At 39.0% G+C, this 19189-nt stretch overlaps 1 protein-coding gene across 14 annotated transcripts; it reads left to right on the top strand.

The window, feature by feature from the left end:
• Window positions 1-9924: 9924 nt before the first annotated feature.
• On the top strand, window positions 9925-18909 carry LOC113780766 (pentatricopeptide repeat-containing protein At4g19440, chloroplastic). Of its 14 annotated transcripts, none has more exons than XM_027326594.1 (8): window positions 9925-12774; window positions 12933-13090; window positions 13525-13578; window positions 13639-13750; window positions 13903-14022; window positions 15064-15214; window positions 17985-18144; window positions 18274-18909. In XM_027326594.1, exon 1 carries the CDS (start codon window positions 10154-10156, stop codon window positions 12755-12757), a length of 2604 nt encoding a protein of 867 aa, XP_027182395.1. In that variant the 5' UTR covers window positions 9925-10153; the 3' UTR covers window positions 12758-12774; window positions 12933-13090; window positions 13525-13578; window positions 13639-13750; window positions 13903-14022; window positions 15064-15214; window positions 17985-18144; window positions 18274-18909. The 14 variants fall into 14 exon arrangements, with proteins under 14 accessions (XP_027182395.1, XP_027182418.1, XP_027182370.1 ...); XM_027326617.1 differs by adding an exon at window positions 16176-16717 and having other exon boundaries at window positions 13563-13750; XM_027326569.1 differs by having other exon boundaries at window positions 13525-13750.
• Window positions 18910-19189: the final 280 nt, after the last annotated feature.

Genomic DNA, 19189 nt, shown 5'->3' on the forward strand with positions numbered 1-19189 from the left:
AAAGATTTAAGGTCAAATTGTAAAGGCATAAAACCTTGGGGCTAAATTACGAAGAAGGAGACAACAAAGGGTCTGATTTAGTAATTTTGGAGAAATCATCATCTTCTTCACCAAGTTATCATCCATTACCATTTCCGTTCTTTCCAATCGGCAATACCAGATTTTTTAACTTCAATTGCAATCATTCCCAACAGTCAAACAAAATTTCCCCCCAAACAAAACTTCATCTCCTAGCATTAATTCGTAGTGAAACGACAAACCAAAAACAAAACTGCAAAAACACTAATTCATCAGGACTTCTCAAATGCAAGGAATGAGCTCACGGACTTGCAAAAAATGCCGGCCAATTGTCTTTCAGTTAAAACTTTCACTCGGACACTTTAACAAACAATCAATGGGCATGAAAACTTAAGCAAATTTTGCTCCATTGTCTCTAGAACCCGCCCCAAAATTATCAGAAATACCCAGCAATTCAACCCAATCAATACACAAAGCATGTATGTTCTGAAATTCACGAACAAACAACAAGAAAAGCAGCACGGCACAAAGGTACGGCAGACATATGCTGAAAATTTCTAGCGGCCTGTGTTTGAGGGAAAAACTGAATTGCAAATAAAAGGGATGACTTACGGTGACCTGCAAGTGGCGGTGCTGGATTCAGACGAGGTGGTGGTGGTGGATTCCAGTGAGCGGTAGCGGCTTCGAAAAATTCTGGAGCTGGCGAGATTCAGCTTATCCGCACCACTTTCGCTCCTTTTCTGGTTTCTTTGTTTCAGCCGGAACCATTCCTCCCTTCCTTGCTCTGCTTCCTAGCCGCTAATATTTTCCCTTGTTGCTCTGTTTCTTCCAAAACTCTCGATTTCTCCCTCGCGCTCTCCTTCTTTTCTTTTTCTTTTCACAACCCGTCCGTCTGCCGCCCCCTTTCCCTTCTATTCCGCTGTTTTTCTCACGCAACTCCTGGATTTTTCCTCTCTGATTGCCCGTCAATTTTCTGGGTTTTTCCTCCCCTCGGCTCTCAACTCTCTCGGTCTTTTTATTTTTCCTTTGCTAGGCAGCCGCTCTTCCTCTGTTTTACCTTTCAGCCGCAGCTCTCTTGCTTTTGTTTTTCATTCCCTGTCTTTGATTCTCCCCCCGTGAGCTCTTTTTTCCTTTGCCGGCTGCCTTAGACCCAAATTCCCCTCTCAGGCTCCCTTTTTAGAGTTTTTCCAGCCGTCAGCTCTTTCAAGTAGCCCCCCGTAGCTCTCCTCTCTAATTGGCACCCCCTTTTAGCTTGCGGCCCTTTCATCTTTTAGGGCACCCCAAAACTAAACCTAATATGAAAAGCCAGGATCTCCTCCTCAAAAAATAGGTTCATGTGTCTTGTTTTTGTCCTTTGATTGATTTTTGATTTTTGACTTTTCCCTTTTCTTTTCTTTTTTTTTTCTTTTTTCCTTTTTAATGCTAAAATGTCTAAAAATGAGATTAGTAAAACCAAACTAAAATAAATATCAATAAAACTAACAATGAAAAATAAAGTCAAAAATTTGGTGTCTACAGTAGCCTAAGCATTACAAGCCCAATCACAGTTAGCACAAGTTCAGGCTGTCCAAATCCAGGGTCATGGACAAGGGGGAACCCAGTCCTACTATGAGAAAATGAAACGGGTCCATGTCCCTACTTTTGATGCAACCCCTGACCCGGACTTGGCATAAAAATGGTTAGATGAAATAGAAAATAATTTTACGCTTCTGCAAGTGCCGGAGGAGATGAAGCACCTAATCGTCAAACCCTTTTTGGTAGGAGAGGCCAATAAGTGGTGGGCAACTCTGGAACCTACCGTTGTCCCACCAGTAAGTTGGACAAAATTTAGAGAGGAGTTCCTGAAATACTTTTTCCCACCTGCCGTGAGGATGCAAAAAATAGATCAGTTTGAAAACCTGAAACAGGCACCGGGGATGTCTGTGGTGCAATATTCGAATAAGTTTACGGCACTGGGAAGGTTCGTGCCGTCGACCATGGCAGATGTCGAGTTGAAGAAATATAAGTTTATACGGGGGTTGTCGAGTAGGATTCAAACTAGGGTGAACACCACTTATACCCCTACGTTTAATGATGTACTAGATGCCAGTGTTAAGGCGGAGGCTGATTGCAAAAGATTGGATGAAGAGGGTAGGAATAAAAGGCTTAGACTAGGAAACGAACTTGCGGTGTCGGGAGCACTGAAACCCGGCGGACAATTCCGCTTAATTAAGAAGAGTCATGGGCCACCACCGAAGGTAACTGGGGGAAATACCTTTCCGGCGTGCAAAACTTGCGGGAAGATGCACCGGGGTGAATGCCGACTTAAGACGACTTTCCCTCCGTGTAAGACTTGTGGGAAAATACATCGAGGGGAATGCCGAATGAGAACTGGAGCTTGTTTTGAATGTGGGCAACAGGGTTATAGAGCTATGGATTGCCCAAGTAAGAAGGTAGAAGGAAATAAGGGTAACAATCCCCCTGATAAGAAGCCAAAGGTTAACGCGAGGGTGCATGCCATGACCGACGTTGAGGCGGGAGTGTCAGGCGACGTGGTCACAGGTACTCTTCTAATTAATTCTGTACCTGCATACGTGCTATTTGATTGTGGAGTTAGTCACTCTTTTGTCGCTAAGAAATTTGCAAAGTACTTGTGCATGCCCCCTGAAAAGATGGACCACCCCTACCAAGTAGCTGCTCCAGGAGATAGAATCTTAATGTCTCATACTAGGTATCCGAATGGTAGTGTGGAATTGAAGGATAAGAAATTAGAAGTGGATCTAGTACAAATAAACATGAGTGACTTTGATGTTATCCTAGGAATGGATTGGCTAGCTAGACATTTTGTACAAATTGATTGTAGGAAGAAGAGGGTATTATTTATGAAACCGAATGAGGAGGATTTCTCATACCAAGAAAATATTGGTAGTAGGAGAGTTCGTCGATTACCTCTTCTGTCTGCCATGCAGGCGTATAGGGCAATAAGAAAAGGGTGTGAGGCCTATTTGGCTTATGTTGTGGATACGGAGGAAGAGGAGATGTCTTTAGAAAAGAATCCAGTGCTGAAAGACTTTCCTGACGTGTTCCCGGAGGACCTTCCTGGTCTACCTCCGGATAGGGAAATAGAATTTGAAATGAATGTTATACCTGAAGCGAATCCCATATCTAAGGCCCCATATAGGATGACGCCTGCGGAATTGAAGGAACTCAAGGAGCAATTACAAGAGTTATTGAATAAAAAATTCATTAGACCTAGTGTTTCTCCTTGGGGTGCGCCAGTGCTCTTTGTAAAGAAAAAGGATGGTAGCTTGAGGTTGTGTATCGATTATAGGGAGTTGAATCGGATCACAATAAAGAACAAGTACCCTCTTCCAAGGATAGATGACAGTTTTAACCAATTGAAGGGTGCTAAGGTATTCTCTAAAATAGATCTAAGGTCAGGATACCATCAATTGAAGATAAAAGTCGAAGACATCCAGAAGAGTGCATTTCGTACAAGGTACGGGCACTATGAGTTTTTGGTAATGCCCTTTGGATTAACCAATGCTCCGGTAGCCTTTATGGATTTGATGAATCGGGTTTTTAAACCGTAACTAGACCATTTTATGGTAGTGTTTATTGACGACATTCTAGTGTACTCTCCAGATGACGAAACTCACGCTGCCCACCTCAGGGAGGTCCTAGAGATACTCAGAAGAGAGAAACTGTATGCTAAGTTCAGTAAATGTGAATTTTGGTTGAAGAGCGTGGCATTTTTAGGACATGTGATATCAGGTCAAGGGGTGTCGGTCGACCCAAAGAAGGTAGAGGCAATTGTGGACTGGCCACGACCCACTAAATGTAACTGAGGTGAGGAGTTTTTTAGGATTGGCTGGATATTATCGAAAATTTGTGGAAGGATTCTCCACCATCGCTACGCCTCTCACTAGATTAACTCAAAAGAGAGCAAAGTTTGAATGGACAGATAAATGTGAATCAAGTTTTCAGAAGTTAAAGGAGAAGTTAGTGTCAGCCCCAATACTTACCCTACCCTCTGGAACGGAAGGATTTGTGATTTATAGTGATGCCTCTAAGAACGGTTTAGCATGCGTTTTGATGCAAAATGGAAAAGTTATTGCTTATGCTTCCCGCCAACTGAAACCTTATGAGCAGAATTACCCAACGCATGATTTGGAGTTGGCGGCAGTAGTATTCGCATTAAAAATATGGAGGCATTACTTGTATGGTGTACAATGTGAGGTATTTACCGATCACAAGAGTCTCAAGTATTTGTTCACTCAAAGGGAATTGAACATGAGGCAGAGGAGGTGGTTAGAATTAATTAAGGACTATGATTTGACAATCAGTTACCATCCGGGCAAGGCAAATAAAGTAGCAGACGCCCTTAGTAGGAAATCGAGAGTGTTAAGAGAGCCCACGACAAAGGATCAAATGGAAAACTTTGGAGTGGAGATGGTAGACTCCACGGCTCAAGTGCTAGCTGCCCTGGTAGTCACACCTACCTTGATAGATAGGATTAAGGAGGCGCAGCACTCGGATGCCGGGCTTGCAAAAATTAAGGAAAAACTGGAATTAGAACCCTTTGATGGATTTAAATTGAAAGACGATGGGAGTCTGTGGAAGGATGGTAGGTTGTGTGTGCCAAGGGATGAAGGATTAAAGCAGGAATTGCTAAAGGAGGCACATAATTCGAGGTTCTCGATCCATTCTGGTGGAACCAAGATGTATCGAGATCTTAAGAGGAATTATTGGTGGAATGGGATGAAATGAGAGATAGCCGAATATGTGGCGAAATGTCTGGTGTGCCAACAAGTAAAGACCAAGTATCAAAGACTTGCCGACTTGTTGCAACCCCTAGAGATTCCCCAATGGAAGTGGGAACATGTGACAATGGATTTTGTGGTGGGATTGCCCCGAACTATTAGAAATAATGATGCCATTTGGGTTATAGTCGATCGATTAACCAAATCGACCCATTTTCTACCAATGTCGAATGGGATATCAATGGAGAGGCTGGTAGAGATGTATATGGAGGAAATCGTAAGCCTTCATGGAGTTCCAGTGAATATAGTGTCTGATCGAGACTTTAGGTTCACGTCCAGATTTTGGTCGACTTATCAAGAAGTTATGGGGACTGACCTAAGATTAAGTACAGCCTTCCACCCTCAAACGGATGGACAATCGGAGAGGACCATACAGACTCTAGAATGCTCAGGGCTTGTGCACTAGACTTTACGGATAGTTGGGATAGGTTGGTGAAGCTAATGGAGTTCTCGTACAACAATAGCTATCATAGCAGTATAGGTATGGCGCCGTTTGAGGCATTGTATGGACGGAAGTGCAGATCCCCCTTATATTGGGATGAGATAGGTGAGAAACTAATCACTGGCCCTGATTTAGTGGAACGGACTCTGGAGAAAATTAAGATCATACGAGAAAGATTAAAAGTAGCCCAGGACCGTAACAAGAGTTGGGCAGATTCAAAAAGGAGACCTTTGGAGTTCCAACCGGGAGAAAAGGTATATTTGAAGGTGTCCCCTACCAAGGGAGTGATGAGGTTTGGATGAAGTGGCAAGTTAAGTCCGAGGTACGTGGGACCTTACGAAATACTGGATAAAGTTGGACCTCTGGCGTATCGACTGGCTCTCCCACCTGCTTTGTCAAGAATACATAATGTGTTCCATATTTCCCAACTGAGGAAGTATGTATCAGACCCGAGTCATATTTTGGAGGACCAACCCATCGAGGTGAAGGAGAACTTAGCAGTGGAGGAAGTTCCTTTAAGAATTGTAGATCGAAAGGATCAGGTTCTAAGGAGAAGGACCATACCCTACGTCAAGGTGCAATGGACAAACCATACGCCACGAGAGGCAACGTGGAAGTTAGAAGAGGACATGCGGAATAGGTACCCATATCTCTTTGATCAAGGTATGCAAGTTTCGGGGACGAAACTTCTCGTAAGGGGGGTAGAATGTGAAACCCACGCCCATTGGCACCCGATTTTATTACCTTATTTTGCTCACTTATTTTTTTTTTATTTCTCTCTCAATAATTAAAAAGATAGAGTTGCTAAGAAAAAAAAATAAAATAAAATAATTGTAGGATGGGATCAAGGGTACTAATATAAATAGTGCTAGGTTTAGGGTTTTATTAAAACCCTAGACAGAAAAAAAAAGGAATAATAAGCCCAACCTTACCTTTCTTTCGTCTGCACCGTAGAGCAAGAGCCGTCAGAGGGGAGAGAAGGAGAAGCAGGCAACATCGTCACTCGATCCGACGACTAGGCACCTAAACCGGTAAGTCTCGAGTTCACACAAGAAATCTCTCTTTAAGTTTAGTAAATGTATTAATTGCTCTAGGAATTTTATGGACATGTATTGTCGCTATATAGGTGTAGATATATATATGCTATGATAAGATTCGTATCTAGGCTAATAAAAATAGGGGGGTTGATTTTCAATCTTGAGATTATAGGGTGATTGGATCTATTTTTAAAAAAAAAAAAAAGAAGAGGAAAGGGAAAAGCAGCGGCTGGTTGGGCGTTGCAGAAGCAACGCCGCACCTAGTTCCACGGGTTGGCCCCAAGACTAAAAAAAAAAAAAAAAGAAGAAGATGTGCTGGCGACAATAGAGTAAATTCATGGTTGGCCGAATTGAAGTTTGGGTCGCCAGAGGGCCTGGCGACCATGGTCAGACATGGTTGGCCAAAGGCCAAAGGCCAACCATGGGTCCCACCCGAGAAAATTAATAATAATAATAATAATAAACAAAAAATAAATAAGTTAAAAAAAAAGGGATGCAATGTAAACTTGGACCAAACCATAGTATAAAAATTTAGTAAATGTTTAGTAAATGAATTTTAAATATAATTAGTCCATTTTTATGGTATATCGTGAATATTAAAATTCAAGACCCAATTTAAGGCAATGGTTAGAATTGAAGGGTTGGCCGTGTAAACATTATACTTAATTAATTACGTTTAAGATGCATAAAGGAAAATTTAAAACGTCCTTATCTAGCTTTATTAGGTTAATGTAGACAAAGTGGGTTAAGTTCTAAATAGTTAAACGAAACATGTAAAATAATAATAATAATAATAATAGTAATAATAATAACAATAATATTGGATAAGCATGAACTATAAATAAACATAGTAAGATAGTAGTCAGGATAATAAACAGGATTGTAAATAATTATTTTCTTTTAAATTAGGAAACCTTACAAAATGAACACTTTCCGAATTAAGAAACTTTCTAAAAATAGAAACTTTCCAAATTAAGAAACCTTCCAAAAATAGAAATCGTCCAATTTGAGGGAAATGCTATTAGGGTCTGTATAATGGTCGAGATACGAATCTTTGACGTACTTAGAGGTTGAATATTTATGCATCTATAGGAAGTAACAACTAATTAGGGAACCTATGCATTTGATAGGTACGATACAAGGATCTAAGATAGTTCCACTCGAGCAGCCAAACAGAGGTAGGTGGTACTTATCTTTCTGAGATTTCAAATGTGCAAAATGAAATTCTTGTTTTCAATCCTATTTTGTTGTGTTGACTCGAAAGGTGTTTGATTAAATGCTTTACTTGGATATTTATGAAAGTTATATTTTACTATACAAAAAGGACCATGTGACTTATTTGAAATGTTTTGATATGTTATTATATACCAAATGAGTTGAATCTTTTATGTAATCAAAGATTTATATATGTGGTGTGTGGAATGAATTTTTGACAAGTAAAGCTCAAAACAGTCATGGGATAGACGGTAGGGGCTATAGTCCTGTATAACGGTCATGGTAGCCTGGTATAAAGCCCAGCCGATTGACCGATGGATAAAATCATGGTAGTCTGGTATAGAGCCCAGCTCATTGACAAGGTCAGGGTAGCCTAGTATAAAGCCCAGCCGATTAACCGAATGATAAAGTCATGGTAGCCTGGTATAGAGTCCAGCAGATTGACAAGGTCAGGGTAGTCTGGTATAAAGTCCGGCCGATTGACCCATGTATGAAATGAGACCAATCGGTAGTCATGAAACCTATTGGTCGCCCACCTAGAAGGGGTAAAATCTCTAGGCTGAGTACTCAGTAGCCGGTCATTGCATGTACTTGTTATGAGTTGAACTGAAAGAAGATTTATGAACGGATATGAATGATTTATGAACTGCTTTGAAATGATCAATGAACGGATATGCGACGTTTTATGGGATGATTCATGAATGGATATGAAGAGACTTATGAATTGTTACAAAGTGATTTATGACATTGCGATTTCTCATGTATGGGTATCAATAAAGCGCTTTTAAATTCCTTGTCATTCTTTACTACTGATTGTTTTATAAATGACGTTACTTTCAAAATTATGGATGTGAATGATTTGCAAACGATTTGAGTTGTACTTATATATATATATGTATCTATAAAACTAAGAGTGCATGGTCCAACAGAGGGGTAAATATTACCTACTGAACGATGTGTCGCTCAACCCACTTCTTATCATTTTTGCAGATTCTGAAGAGTATGAATTGGTTTACGTAGAAGACCCTGAGGATGACTTGTATTAGTTTTAGATGAAAAAAGTTGGCAAGCTAGCTACTTCTAGTTGTTAGTTTTATTTACTTTTTTATCCGCTGTTTCAATCAGAGAATAAATGTACGAACGTCTTGAACATTTGTAGACTTTCTTTCATACGTGGTTTGTACCGCACTTTATCTAGTTAAATTATTTAGTACCTTTAAAGTTAAATTAGTTAATGTAGCCTTGTATTCTTGAGTGAGACTTGGGAGTACGGCGAATGTCATGTGACGGGCACGTGCGGGCCCGGGGCGTGATAGGTGGTTTGCTGGGAATTATGGCAAGCAAGGAATAAGGGAGTGTTTGGAGGGCAGCGAATGCGGGTCAGGGATGCTGTGAATCGAATCGTCCAAATGCTAGTTGAGATCTTTCAGACACGATTCCCGAGGATGCAGTGGGTGGAAACTTCGTGGGAAGGGTTGCTTCGCGAGGTGGTGAGCCGACAGGGGAGGATGCACATTCAACCGGTGAGATGGGTGTCTCTGCAGGAAGGGTGGAAGTTGAATTCAGATGGGTGTGTTGTCGGGGAAACCCGGGTTTGAGTGGTGGGGATTGGCTGGTATGGGATTCTCATGGGAATTTTGTATTTGGTTACTCGGAGCCTTTAGGTACACTGACCAGTCTGCAGGCTGAGTTGCGAGTGCTCCTGTTAGGCGTCCAATATTGTATTGCCCGAGGGTACTTGGAGTTACACTTGGAGGCAGATTCACTTACACTTGTTCGGATCGTTCAAGGGGATAGTGCTTGCCCTTGGCACTTGCAGAGGGAGCTGGATGACTTGCTTCAGTTTAAACACCACTTCCGAACGATATCGCACTGTTACAGGGAGGCAAATTCGCCAGCGGACCGCGAGGCAAATTCGCCAGCGGTCCGCCTGGCAAATGGTGGTGTAGACTCGATAGTAGGGCAGGTATTTAATAAGTTTTCCGATCTCCCACGGTTGGTCAGGGAGATATTCGAATAGATAGGTTGGGTTTCCATAGTTTTTTAGGAGGATGGTTGGGTATGTGTGATTGTGGTCCTTATTGTGTATGCACGCTTTTCTTATAAATAAAACTGATTATTTGTTTTATATAAAAAAAAAGGTATATTTTCCGCATTCCATGTCACAAAAATTCCCAAGAAGAAATTATATAAAACAATGTGTAATCCTAGTTTTTTCCCTCAACTATAGTTAATTTCAGTAAAACTAATTTACAACAATCAAAATTTAAAGAAATGTAAATTAATAGCACCTAAATAGCTAATTTTCCAATCTAACCAAATAGAAAAAGAGTAAAAGAAAAAAAAAATGGAATTCATCATCTTGGCCCATCCGATCCTGGCCCTAAAGTAGCCAGTCAGAGTTCTCCGCCTTAACTTCCCTTTTCTTTCTGCGTCGCTCTTCTTCCTCGTCTAACCGCCACCCTCCCCTGATGGCACTCTGCCATCCAGGGTCTTCACCGCCGCCACCGCCAACCCTAGCTCTTCTCACTTCGTTCCTCTCTGCCTAGAAGGAACCGTTTTTCCCCCCTTCAGACATCCTCTTCCCAAAAGCACACTATCACATAGTACACACCCCAATAATCAATCCACACATTCAAATGGACATTACAAGACTGAGAGCTCACAAAGCTACAAAGTTGCTGTTTCCACCTATCAATCGCCTTTTAATTACATCAACAGCCCAAGACAATATCCATTCTAACCGTAACAACCAACCCGAGAAACAACAGCAACAACATCAGAAGCCACAGCTGACTAAGCCAATACCAAAGTCTAAGCCTTTATCAGGGAAAGAACAATGGATCGATAAGGAAAAGGTTGGAATTGGTGAACGAAACAATTTGGCGAAGTGGGTTAGTTCTATTTTATCAAAAGAGCGTTTAGATTTTTCCAAGTGTAAAGATTTGCTGACCCTTTTGTCTCCTTTGCAATTTGAGGGTATTTTCCTTGACATTCATCAGACTGTGAAACCTTTAGCTGCTTTGAAGTTCTTTTATTTTTCGTCGAATTCTTGTGGTTTTAGATTTAGTCTTAGATCGTATTGTATCTTGATTCGTCTCCTTGTTATTTCCAACCTTGACTCAGCTGCCCGGTTGCTTTTGATAAGGCTGATCGATGGAAAATTGAATGTTTTTTGTGATAATTTGAGAATTAATGATGGTCATGGTGATAACGGTAAGCATTTGGAGCTCGCTGCTTTATTTGCTGATTTAAGTATGGGAAATTCTCAGGTTGATGTTAGGATACTTGACATGTTGGTTCATGTTTTTGCATCTCAATTTAAGGTTTCGGGTGGCTTGAATTCTTCATTGGATGTGATTTGTATGTTGGCGAGAAGGGGGTTGTTTCCCTCTTTGAGAACGGGTGTTTTTGTGTTGAGTTCTCTTGTCAAAGCGAATGAGCTTCACAAGAGTTATGAGGCTTTTGATATTCTGTGCTCAGGCTTTGTTCCAGATGTTTTTATGTTTAGCATTGCCATCAATGCATATTGTAAAGGAAGAAGGGTTGAGGATGCAATGAGGTTGTTTCAAAAAATGGAGGAGATGGGTGTTGCTCCAAATGTTGTTACTTATAATAATATTATTCATGGTCTGTGCGAGAATCACAATGTAGAGGAAGCTTTTGAATTCAAGGAGAAAATGGTTAACAATGGTGTAAAACCTAGTATTGTTACGTACAGTACGCTTATTAATGCTTTGGTAAAACTTGAGAATTTTGATCAAGCAAACATTGTTTTGAAGGAAATGATTGACACAGGATTTGTGCCAAATGTGATTGTTTATAACACTCTCATAGATGGTTATTGCAGAATTGGAGACATTCAGTGTGCAATAAAGTTAAGGGATAATATGATAATTCATGGCTTAGTTCCTAATTCAGTTACTCTTGGTTCGCTTGTCAGTGGGTTCTGCAAGGTAAATCAAATTGATCGAGCTGTACAGCTGGTAGAGGAGAAGTTATCGGAAGGGTTGTGCATGAATGCTGGTGGCTTTACTTCTTTTATTCATGAGTTATGTAAAAAGTCAGAGCTGGGCTCTGCGCTACGATTCACAAAGGAAATGATATTGCGAAATATGAAACCAAATGACACATTACTGACCAGATTAATTAAGGGGCTCTGCAAGAACAAGAACCATTCAGATGCAGTGGAGCTTTGGTTCCTGCTGCTGAAGAAAAGTTTTAAAGTCAATACAGTAGCCTCAAATGCTCTCATTCATGGACTATGTGAAGCTGGTAGGATGCAGGATGCTGTTAGGCTTCTTAAAGAGATGTTAGAAAGAAATGTGCCACTAGACAGAATCACTTACAACACACTCATTTATGGGTGGTGCAGAGAGGGAGAGTTGGATGGTGGATTTAAACTCAGAGAAGAAATGGTTAAGCGGGGGATTGTACCGGACATTGTTACATACAATTTGCTGATGCATGGGCTTTGTGAGGAGGGAAAGATTGAGGAAGCAATGATGCTTTGGAATGAATGTGAAAGGATTGGCCTTGTTCCCGATGCCTATACACATGGGATCATGATAGATGGATTCTGCAAAGCTGGAAAAGTTGAAGAGGGCAGAATTCTCTTTGATAAGTTGAGCAGACACAATATTGAGTTAAACTCCACTATTTATAATATAATGATTGGAGGTTATTGTAGAAATGGGAGTATAACAGAAGCTATTAAACTGCGTGATGAAATGAGAATCAAAGGCATCCTAGTTACATGTGCTACCTATTCTTGTCTCATACATGCAATGTGCAAGACTGGTTGTGTTGAGGATGCCAAAAGCCTTTTTGATGAAATGAGAACGGACAGCTTGGTACCTAATGTTGTCTGTTATACTGCACTAATTGGTGGCTACTGTAAGCTAGGTCAAATGAATGAAGCAAGGAAACTCCTGCAGGAAATGTCTTTATGTGACATTCACCCTAATGAGATTACCTACACTGTAGTTATTGATGGGTATTGTAGGTCTGGGAATATGAAAGAAGCAACTCACCTACTTGCTGAGATGGTAAAGAATGGAATTATTCCAGATTCTGTCACTTACAGTATACTAACAAATGGAATTTGTAAAGAAGGAAAAATAGAAGAGGCCTTCAAGTTATGCGATAACATGTTGCAAACAGGATTTAAAGTAGATGATGCTATATATACTTCTTTAGTCAGTCGTTTGCACCAACCTTCTGCAGTTGCGCAAGAAGACTGAACTGCCAATAAAGTGTGGTAGGTTTTTGTAGCTTTTATAAAAATATTGTGGAAAAATTTTCGGGTCGCATCTTAAATAACTGAAGTTGAATTATATATGTCAATGGATTTGACTACCTCCTCTTTCTTGATTTTTCGACAAGTCTATGAGTAAATAATACAATGATTGTTCTCAGGCAAGCTGGAGTAGATCAAGGGACGATGTTGACTTGAATCTCTTCAGAAGATACTCAGCGACATGCTTTAGAACCTGCAAGTAGGGTCTATTGCCATATTGGCTCATTGGATGCTCTCTAGATGGATCAAGTACACAAATAATATGGTACATTAAAAGGTAACCATCTTATGCAGTGAACTTTTGGTCAGACCCAAGTTACACTTTTAGTCAAGGTGGAAACTTTATAAAAATGCATGGTTTGGGAGTGCAGCAGTCAAAACTTATGGTTAGGGTGTCATCAAAATAAAATGCATGGAATACAGTGCTTTGTGGGCCATTTGGGAAAGACTCCTGAACTGTTAAGTCCCCACCCTCTTTTTGGCAAAAGGATGAGATACCTAGACTTCATAATTATAATGCTCATTTCAGTTCATCTTTTTTGTCTTGCTCTTTCATGTGCAATGGGGAAGTTGCTCAATTAAATGTTAAATTGTACAGAATGACAATGTATATCTGCAATATTACCATGCTTAGGAAATGCTTTATTTTATTTAATTATGGTGGATGACTTGTTCTTTCCATTGATTTTTCTGTTTTCCTGCAATTTTGAGTGCATTTACAACTGATTCGAACCTGACCCCAGATGCAGTGGTGTCTTGTGTCAGGTAGATCTGTTGGGCATCACAATGAGATTGTTAGTGCAGTTTGCTGTTTTGGTTTCTCAGGCTAGATGGACTCAAATTGGATGAGGAGTGATATATGAATGAAGCTGGATTACATTTTTGCAAGATCTGAAGGACTAGCTTCTGGTGATTTTTTCGGTTGGAATGCTGGAAGGTCTGTGTTTGTTTTATATTTCTATTTTAACTTGGATGTAGTATTTCTTCTGTTTATTTAGTGCTCCATTGAAGCAAAAATAAGTAGTAGGCATATCATCAGGTTGTTTTTGTGGGTAAAATGCTCATAATTTTCAGATATACTGTGAACAGAGCAGCTTCAGATTGTGAGAGAAGAAATATACTCCTACTTGAAGATTATTAAAGGATAATGGCAAGTGAAGGTTTTGCTTCTTCAGCATGAGAATGTCTGATGCCTTCAGCACCTGTTAGGTATGACAATTTCATGTTCTTGTTCTTTTTCGTTTGTCCATTTCGCTTGTGCTTTTTTGTTTTGCCGTTGTTTGTGGGAGGAAATTACAACTGTGGTTACAAGGACTGAAGCATGTTATTATGTTTGTATTTGTGAAAAGGATGGGCATTAAAGATTAGCATGTGATGCAGCACAAATCTGCTGGTATGCTGATAATTTAGTAGCTCAATTGCTATTGAATGGTATAAGTGCACTTAAATTACAAAAGAATTGCTTTAAACTTCAATGAAAGAAGAAGAAAACTCAAGGAATCATCCTGATAACCTTGAACATTGAATTTAAGGCGTTGCATCCATGGAAAGATGCATAGCAGAATGCTGATGGTGATGCTTACAATGTGCAGGTTTATCTAAATGAAATCTTTTCGATCTCTTTTGGAGGAGGAGTACATTATTTATACGCTCATAGACCTATTTCCACCTTGACAACCAGTATTTCTTCTCTTTTTTTGGATGTACGTCAAAAGAATATGATTCCATTTCTAAATTTAAATGATAACTAAATTACTAATTTGATTTGTTGACAAGATATTGCTGAAGATTCCAAAATAACCAATTCAATATTCTACTAAAATATTCTAACAAAATAAAAACTTTTAAAGTATTTTGTATCTCCTAGGTATGTGAACCTAATGCTTGAATGCAATTGCAAAAACTTATAAGTTGTTCTGTGCTTTGAGCTGTTTGGCTACATCAACATGTCTTCTGCCTAGTGTATGCTAGTGACACAAGAGAGGTTATGTACAGGAAGGAGGCATGGATCTGGCTTCTTGACCATGTAGTCCGTCAGATATGAAATATAAGACTAAGGGGTCAAACATTTTGACATTGACAAAAAGAGGGTTGAATTTATGAAACTTTCTTTTTTGTTTCATTAGAGGAGTTATAGAACAGATCTCTGATGTTACAACAAGAGAAGACCAATAAAAGAAGCAAACTACTATGTAAAAGCATTGCCTTTTTGGTGTTTCAGGAACTAATGAATTTTTAGGATCTATGCAGGTGAATTGGATAAAAGAACAGTATTATGATTTGGGACACAGAATCCAACTGGAGGATTTCCTGCATATTTCAACGATTTGAAAATTGATCCATCTGTATAATCTGCCTAATGTGAGCAATCATCTTATGGTGGCATCATACCATAGTTGAGGTAACATATTTGCAGTTTCTCAAGTACCTTGAATTTTATGTCCACCACAACATGCAAGTACCTAAGACTTTCACCGGATGAATTCCACTTTCTACCATTAATAGTTTTCACTTTGCAACTAGGATTTTGAAGTTGGAATATTTGCACCCTAAACTTCTACATGTGATGCAGTCAAAAAAGAGATCAAGCAAATCTAGAATTAAAGGTTTTATGATTTTCCTCAAGTTTCAACTTCACATCCTGTGAATATTAACAGCCTGGTTCATCCCTAAGTTTTAGCATTTCCTAGAATGTTGGTTGGTCTTTCACTTGTTTGCAGGAAATTCCAGCAATTGTGTCATTGAACCTCTTTTAGTTATTTATAATATTAGGTAACTAATTGGAGTCAATTGTCATAGGAAAGTTCCTAAGTAAAGATTTATTAACAATATACTTTGCTATTTTACAAGAAGAAATAGGAGTTTTAGGAGAGTTTGTTGCTCATAACTACTAATTTTTAACATTAATCTATGCAGAAAAATTGATGAATAAGAATTTCAGTTTTGCTTTATTATTTTGTTTTTTTTCTTTGCCCCCATAAATTTTTTTCCTGCTTCCCCTTTTTTATTTCTCCCATGCTCCTATTCAAGAGTACTCTTCACAGCCCCAAAACAGCCCCTCAAACCTCCCACTCTTCTGCTATTGCTAGTACCCAAGATCTCACCTATCTTGTCCGACATCAGCTGGGTATCAAGAGCCCAAACTTTCTTGTTTGTTCAGGCATATTTTTTGTTCTATCAATATGGCTACCAATGCAAAACTTCCTCAAAGTTTGGACCTTTCTTGAAAGACTTTGAGGGTACCCAAAATGAAGTTTCTTTGCTCAAATTTAAAGTGCAAGTATCTGATAGAAAATTTGATGCTTTACAATCTTGTGTTGCTAAATTAGACGATATGGCTAGAAGATTCGATAATATTGCAGGGAAGGCAGTCGATTGGGGGCGGTAGTGCCTGAACTTTCAAACTTGACCATTGAACTTGACGAGCTTGTTGAGGAGAAAACATAAGTGGCTCTAAAAACTTTTGAAGACGCATACGAGGATTCTGGAGTGAAGGAAGTTGTAGAAATTAAGTGGAGGCCACTATTTCAGCTGAGCAGGTCAAGCAGTTAAAGCTGGATGAGTTTGCTGCAATCAACCATATGAAAGACAGTAAGAGGCTTTGTAGCATCATAGATCTGCAAGTTTTGGAACAATGCTAAGAATTTTTTCTAGCCTATTCACTCCAAAAATTCACTTGGTCCTTGGAGAGTTCAGCAATATTCACTCTACAAAGCCCCAGCTTTAACTGTTGCTCCCTCAAGTACACGGCAAGAGTAGTTCTTGGAGTTGCAATTCTTCTTTCAGCTCATTCCAGACCTTCAAGTTCTTCCTCCTACGAATCTTTAAAACTCTAGGTTGAGATTTATCCAATCAGGGACAATAATGCAGTCAATAAAGAGTTAAAGGAAATCTGGGCTTCCAGGTTTTTTGTGGTTTTCCTGAAGTTTATTTATGTTCATTATGGTTTCGTTACCTAAGTTTTAGTAGTTTCTAGGATTTTGGAGCTTGGGCTATTTTCGTTTTTTACTTGTTTGCAGTAGATTTTCAGTAATAGCATCGTTGAGTCTTTTTAGGCATTTATATATTAGGTAACCAATTGGACCAATTGTTAAAATAGGAAATGGAAGTTTTGAGAAAGTTTATAGCTTATAAGTACCTGTGTTTCTACATATGCTACACTGAAGAATTAAGTCTCTGGTTTATTAGTTGTTTTGTTGTTTGTTTTTCTGACCTCTTTGTCCCCATGGTTCGTGGCCCCAATATCCTACCATTCTTCCACTGATGCTGATAGGTAAGATATTACCTATCTTGTCTTACATCAACACGTATTCCGGTTGCATCCAGTGGTTTAAAAGGTCAACCAAATCAAACATGGATTCACATATCTGACCATCAGTTTAGCTTCAACTGTTGGAACCAGTTTCAGGAAATGAAAAATTACCATGCACATTAGACTGGTGTGAAGTTCAGATGCACGAATTCTTGTTTTTTGTTTACATTTTCAGTGATTTGGGGAAAATGGATATGCATCAGAAACTTTAAGATGATGTGTCCAAAATTAAACTTTGATGTGCAAAGTGGAAATGAAAAAAATTTAGGGTGCAATATGGACACTGTTGTACACTGGTTTGTAGGCCCTTTATTTGTATCATAAGCTTATCTATACGACGTAAAGAGCAATTGGGAAAAAAGAATAAACATAACCATGAGAAACAAGTTACTCCAAGGTGTGCCCTGCTTTGTTCTCTGGTCGTTATATTACAAAAGCTTCATCATCCTTTTCCTTTTCCTTTCGCTTTTCTTCTCCTTGGCTTGTCTGTGTATAATTTCTTTGACTACTTCTGATGTCTTAAACTGTACTCGTAGTGCAAAGTTATTCATTGAATTTGGTTGTCAGACTTATCTTAGTTAATCAATTTATAATTACTAGCGAATGTAATTAAGCAAAGTGATGAATATTGGAATTTGTAGCAAATTCCTTTTTTTTTTTTTTTGTTGTCGTCAAGACAACTGAAAGATATTAATAGGCATGCCAAGAAGATGGATTTTTCTGCTTGGTTTTCATGATTACGATAATACTACTGCCGAACCATATTATCTTTGATGCTCATCATCTGTAGCAATTGTAATTTTTCCAAATAATCTTCTATCCTTGTACACACTTGTAATATTTGGTTTCTGTTGTATAGAGGAATTTGAAGGATGATATCTACAATTCATTCAATTTTTAGAGAGGAGCTGAAATTACTACGGGAGGTGGCATTGTCTTATTGGAAGGGTTTACTAAGACGTTTGGACCAGTGCTATATACTTGACAAAATATGGTTTCCAGTATGTATTTCTCATTCTGTAAGTGTGTTAGAATTAAAATAATTCAGAGTTGAAATCTCTTCAAATAGACAATTGAAGGAGATTCCATGGAGGCCCATGTTGATAAAAACTGTACCTTAACATGTTAATTCCTTGCTTGTTCAGCAGATTACACTGATTTGGGACAATTTTGGCGGGAGCAGAAATATACGCGCAAGGTGCTCTGCTTGTTTTGTTCTGAGGATGACGAAATCCCTGATGACCTCTATGGTACTATAGTCTAACTGGGCATCTGTAGTCATCATTGTTGCAGCCAAAAGTTTTCCTCGATGATATCTATTCCTATGAAGAACTCCCAGCATTGATGAAGGGTTTTTACCCAAAGAATGGGGTTCTAGGATTGCGTACTTGTACTAGATTTTTAGATGTGAGCTAAGAGCAACTAACAGGGTTCTTCTAGCAACCAAGATATTCAACAGCTGATCACCTAGCACATTTGTGCGAAACTATTTATTTATCATTTTTTCCGTTTTGTTTCCTTCGTGAGAATAGCTAAACAGTTTGTTTAGAATTTCTGTATTTAAATGTTGAAGTTTTGGGTAGAGAATGGGCTTTGTAGTCTTGCTTTAGGCCGAATGTTGGTGAGTATTGGTAGAGTTTATTGAGTAGTGAATAAACCCAGAAGAAACTTGCAGAAGGCTTTTGGAGTTGCAGCAATTTGCCAGAATTTGCGTGCTCTCTTTTCTCTGAATTTTTGTATTTAAACAATGGTCAAAAAGTGGAAAGAATGCTCGGTGTTTGTTTCACTTTGGTTCAAGTTTTAGCTGGTTGAGTCATGAGTTGCGTTTGAACGAAAAGAGTTGGCATTCAGAAACCCAGAATCGCAGATTGCATTTGAAGCTTGCATGAAATTTTTCATAAAATTGCAGTTTAACCCCTCAAGTTTTCCCTTATTCTACTATGGCTCAGAAAATTGAAAAATTTAATCAATTTTATCCTTTTAACATGTTATTTTTCTTTCATATAATTTAATGAGATTTTTGGATAGATTTTTAGTGAATTTAGGATGAAATTTGTAGGTTTA

This window comes from Coffea eugenioides, chromosome 1 (assembly GCF_003713205.1).
Source record: "Coffea eugenioides isolate CCC68of chromosome 1, Ceug_1.0, whole genome shotgun sequence".
In the NCBI taxonomy this organism is placed as follows: Eukaryota; Viridiplantae; Streptophyta; class Magnoliopsida; order Gentianales; family Rubiaceae; genus Coffea; species Coffea eugenioides.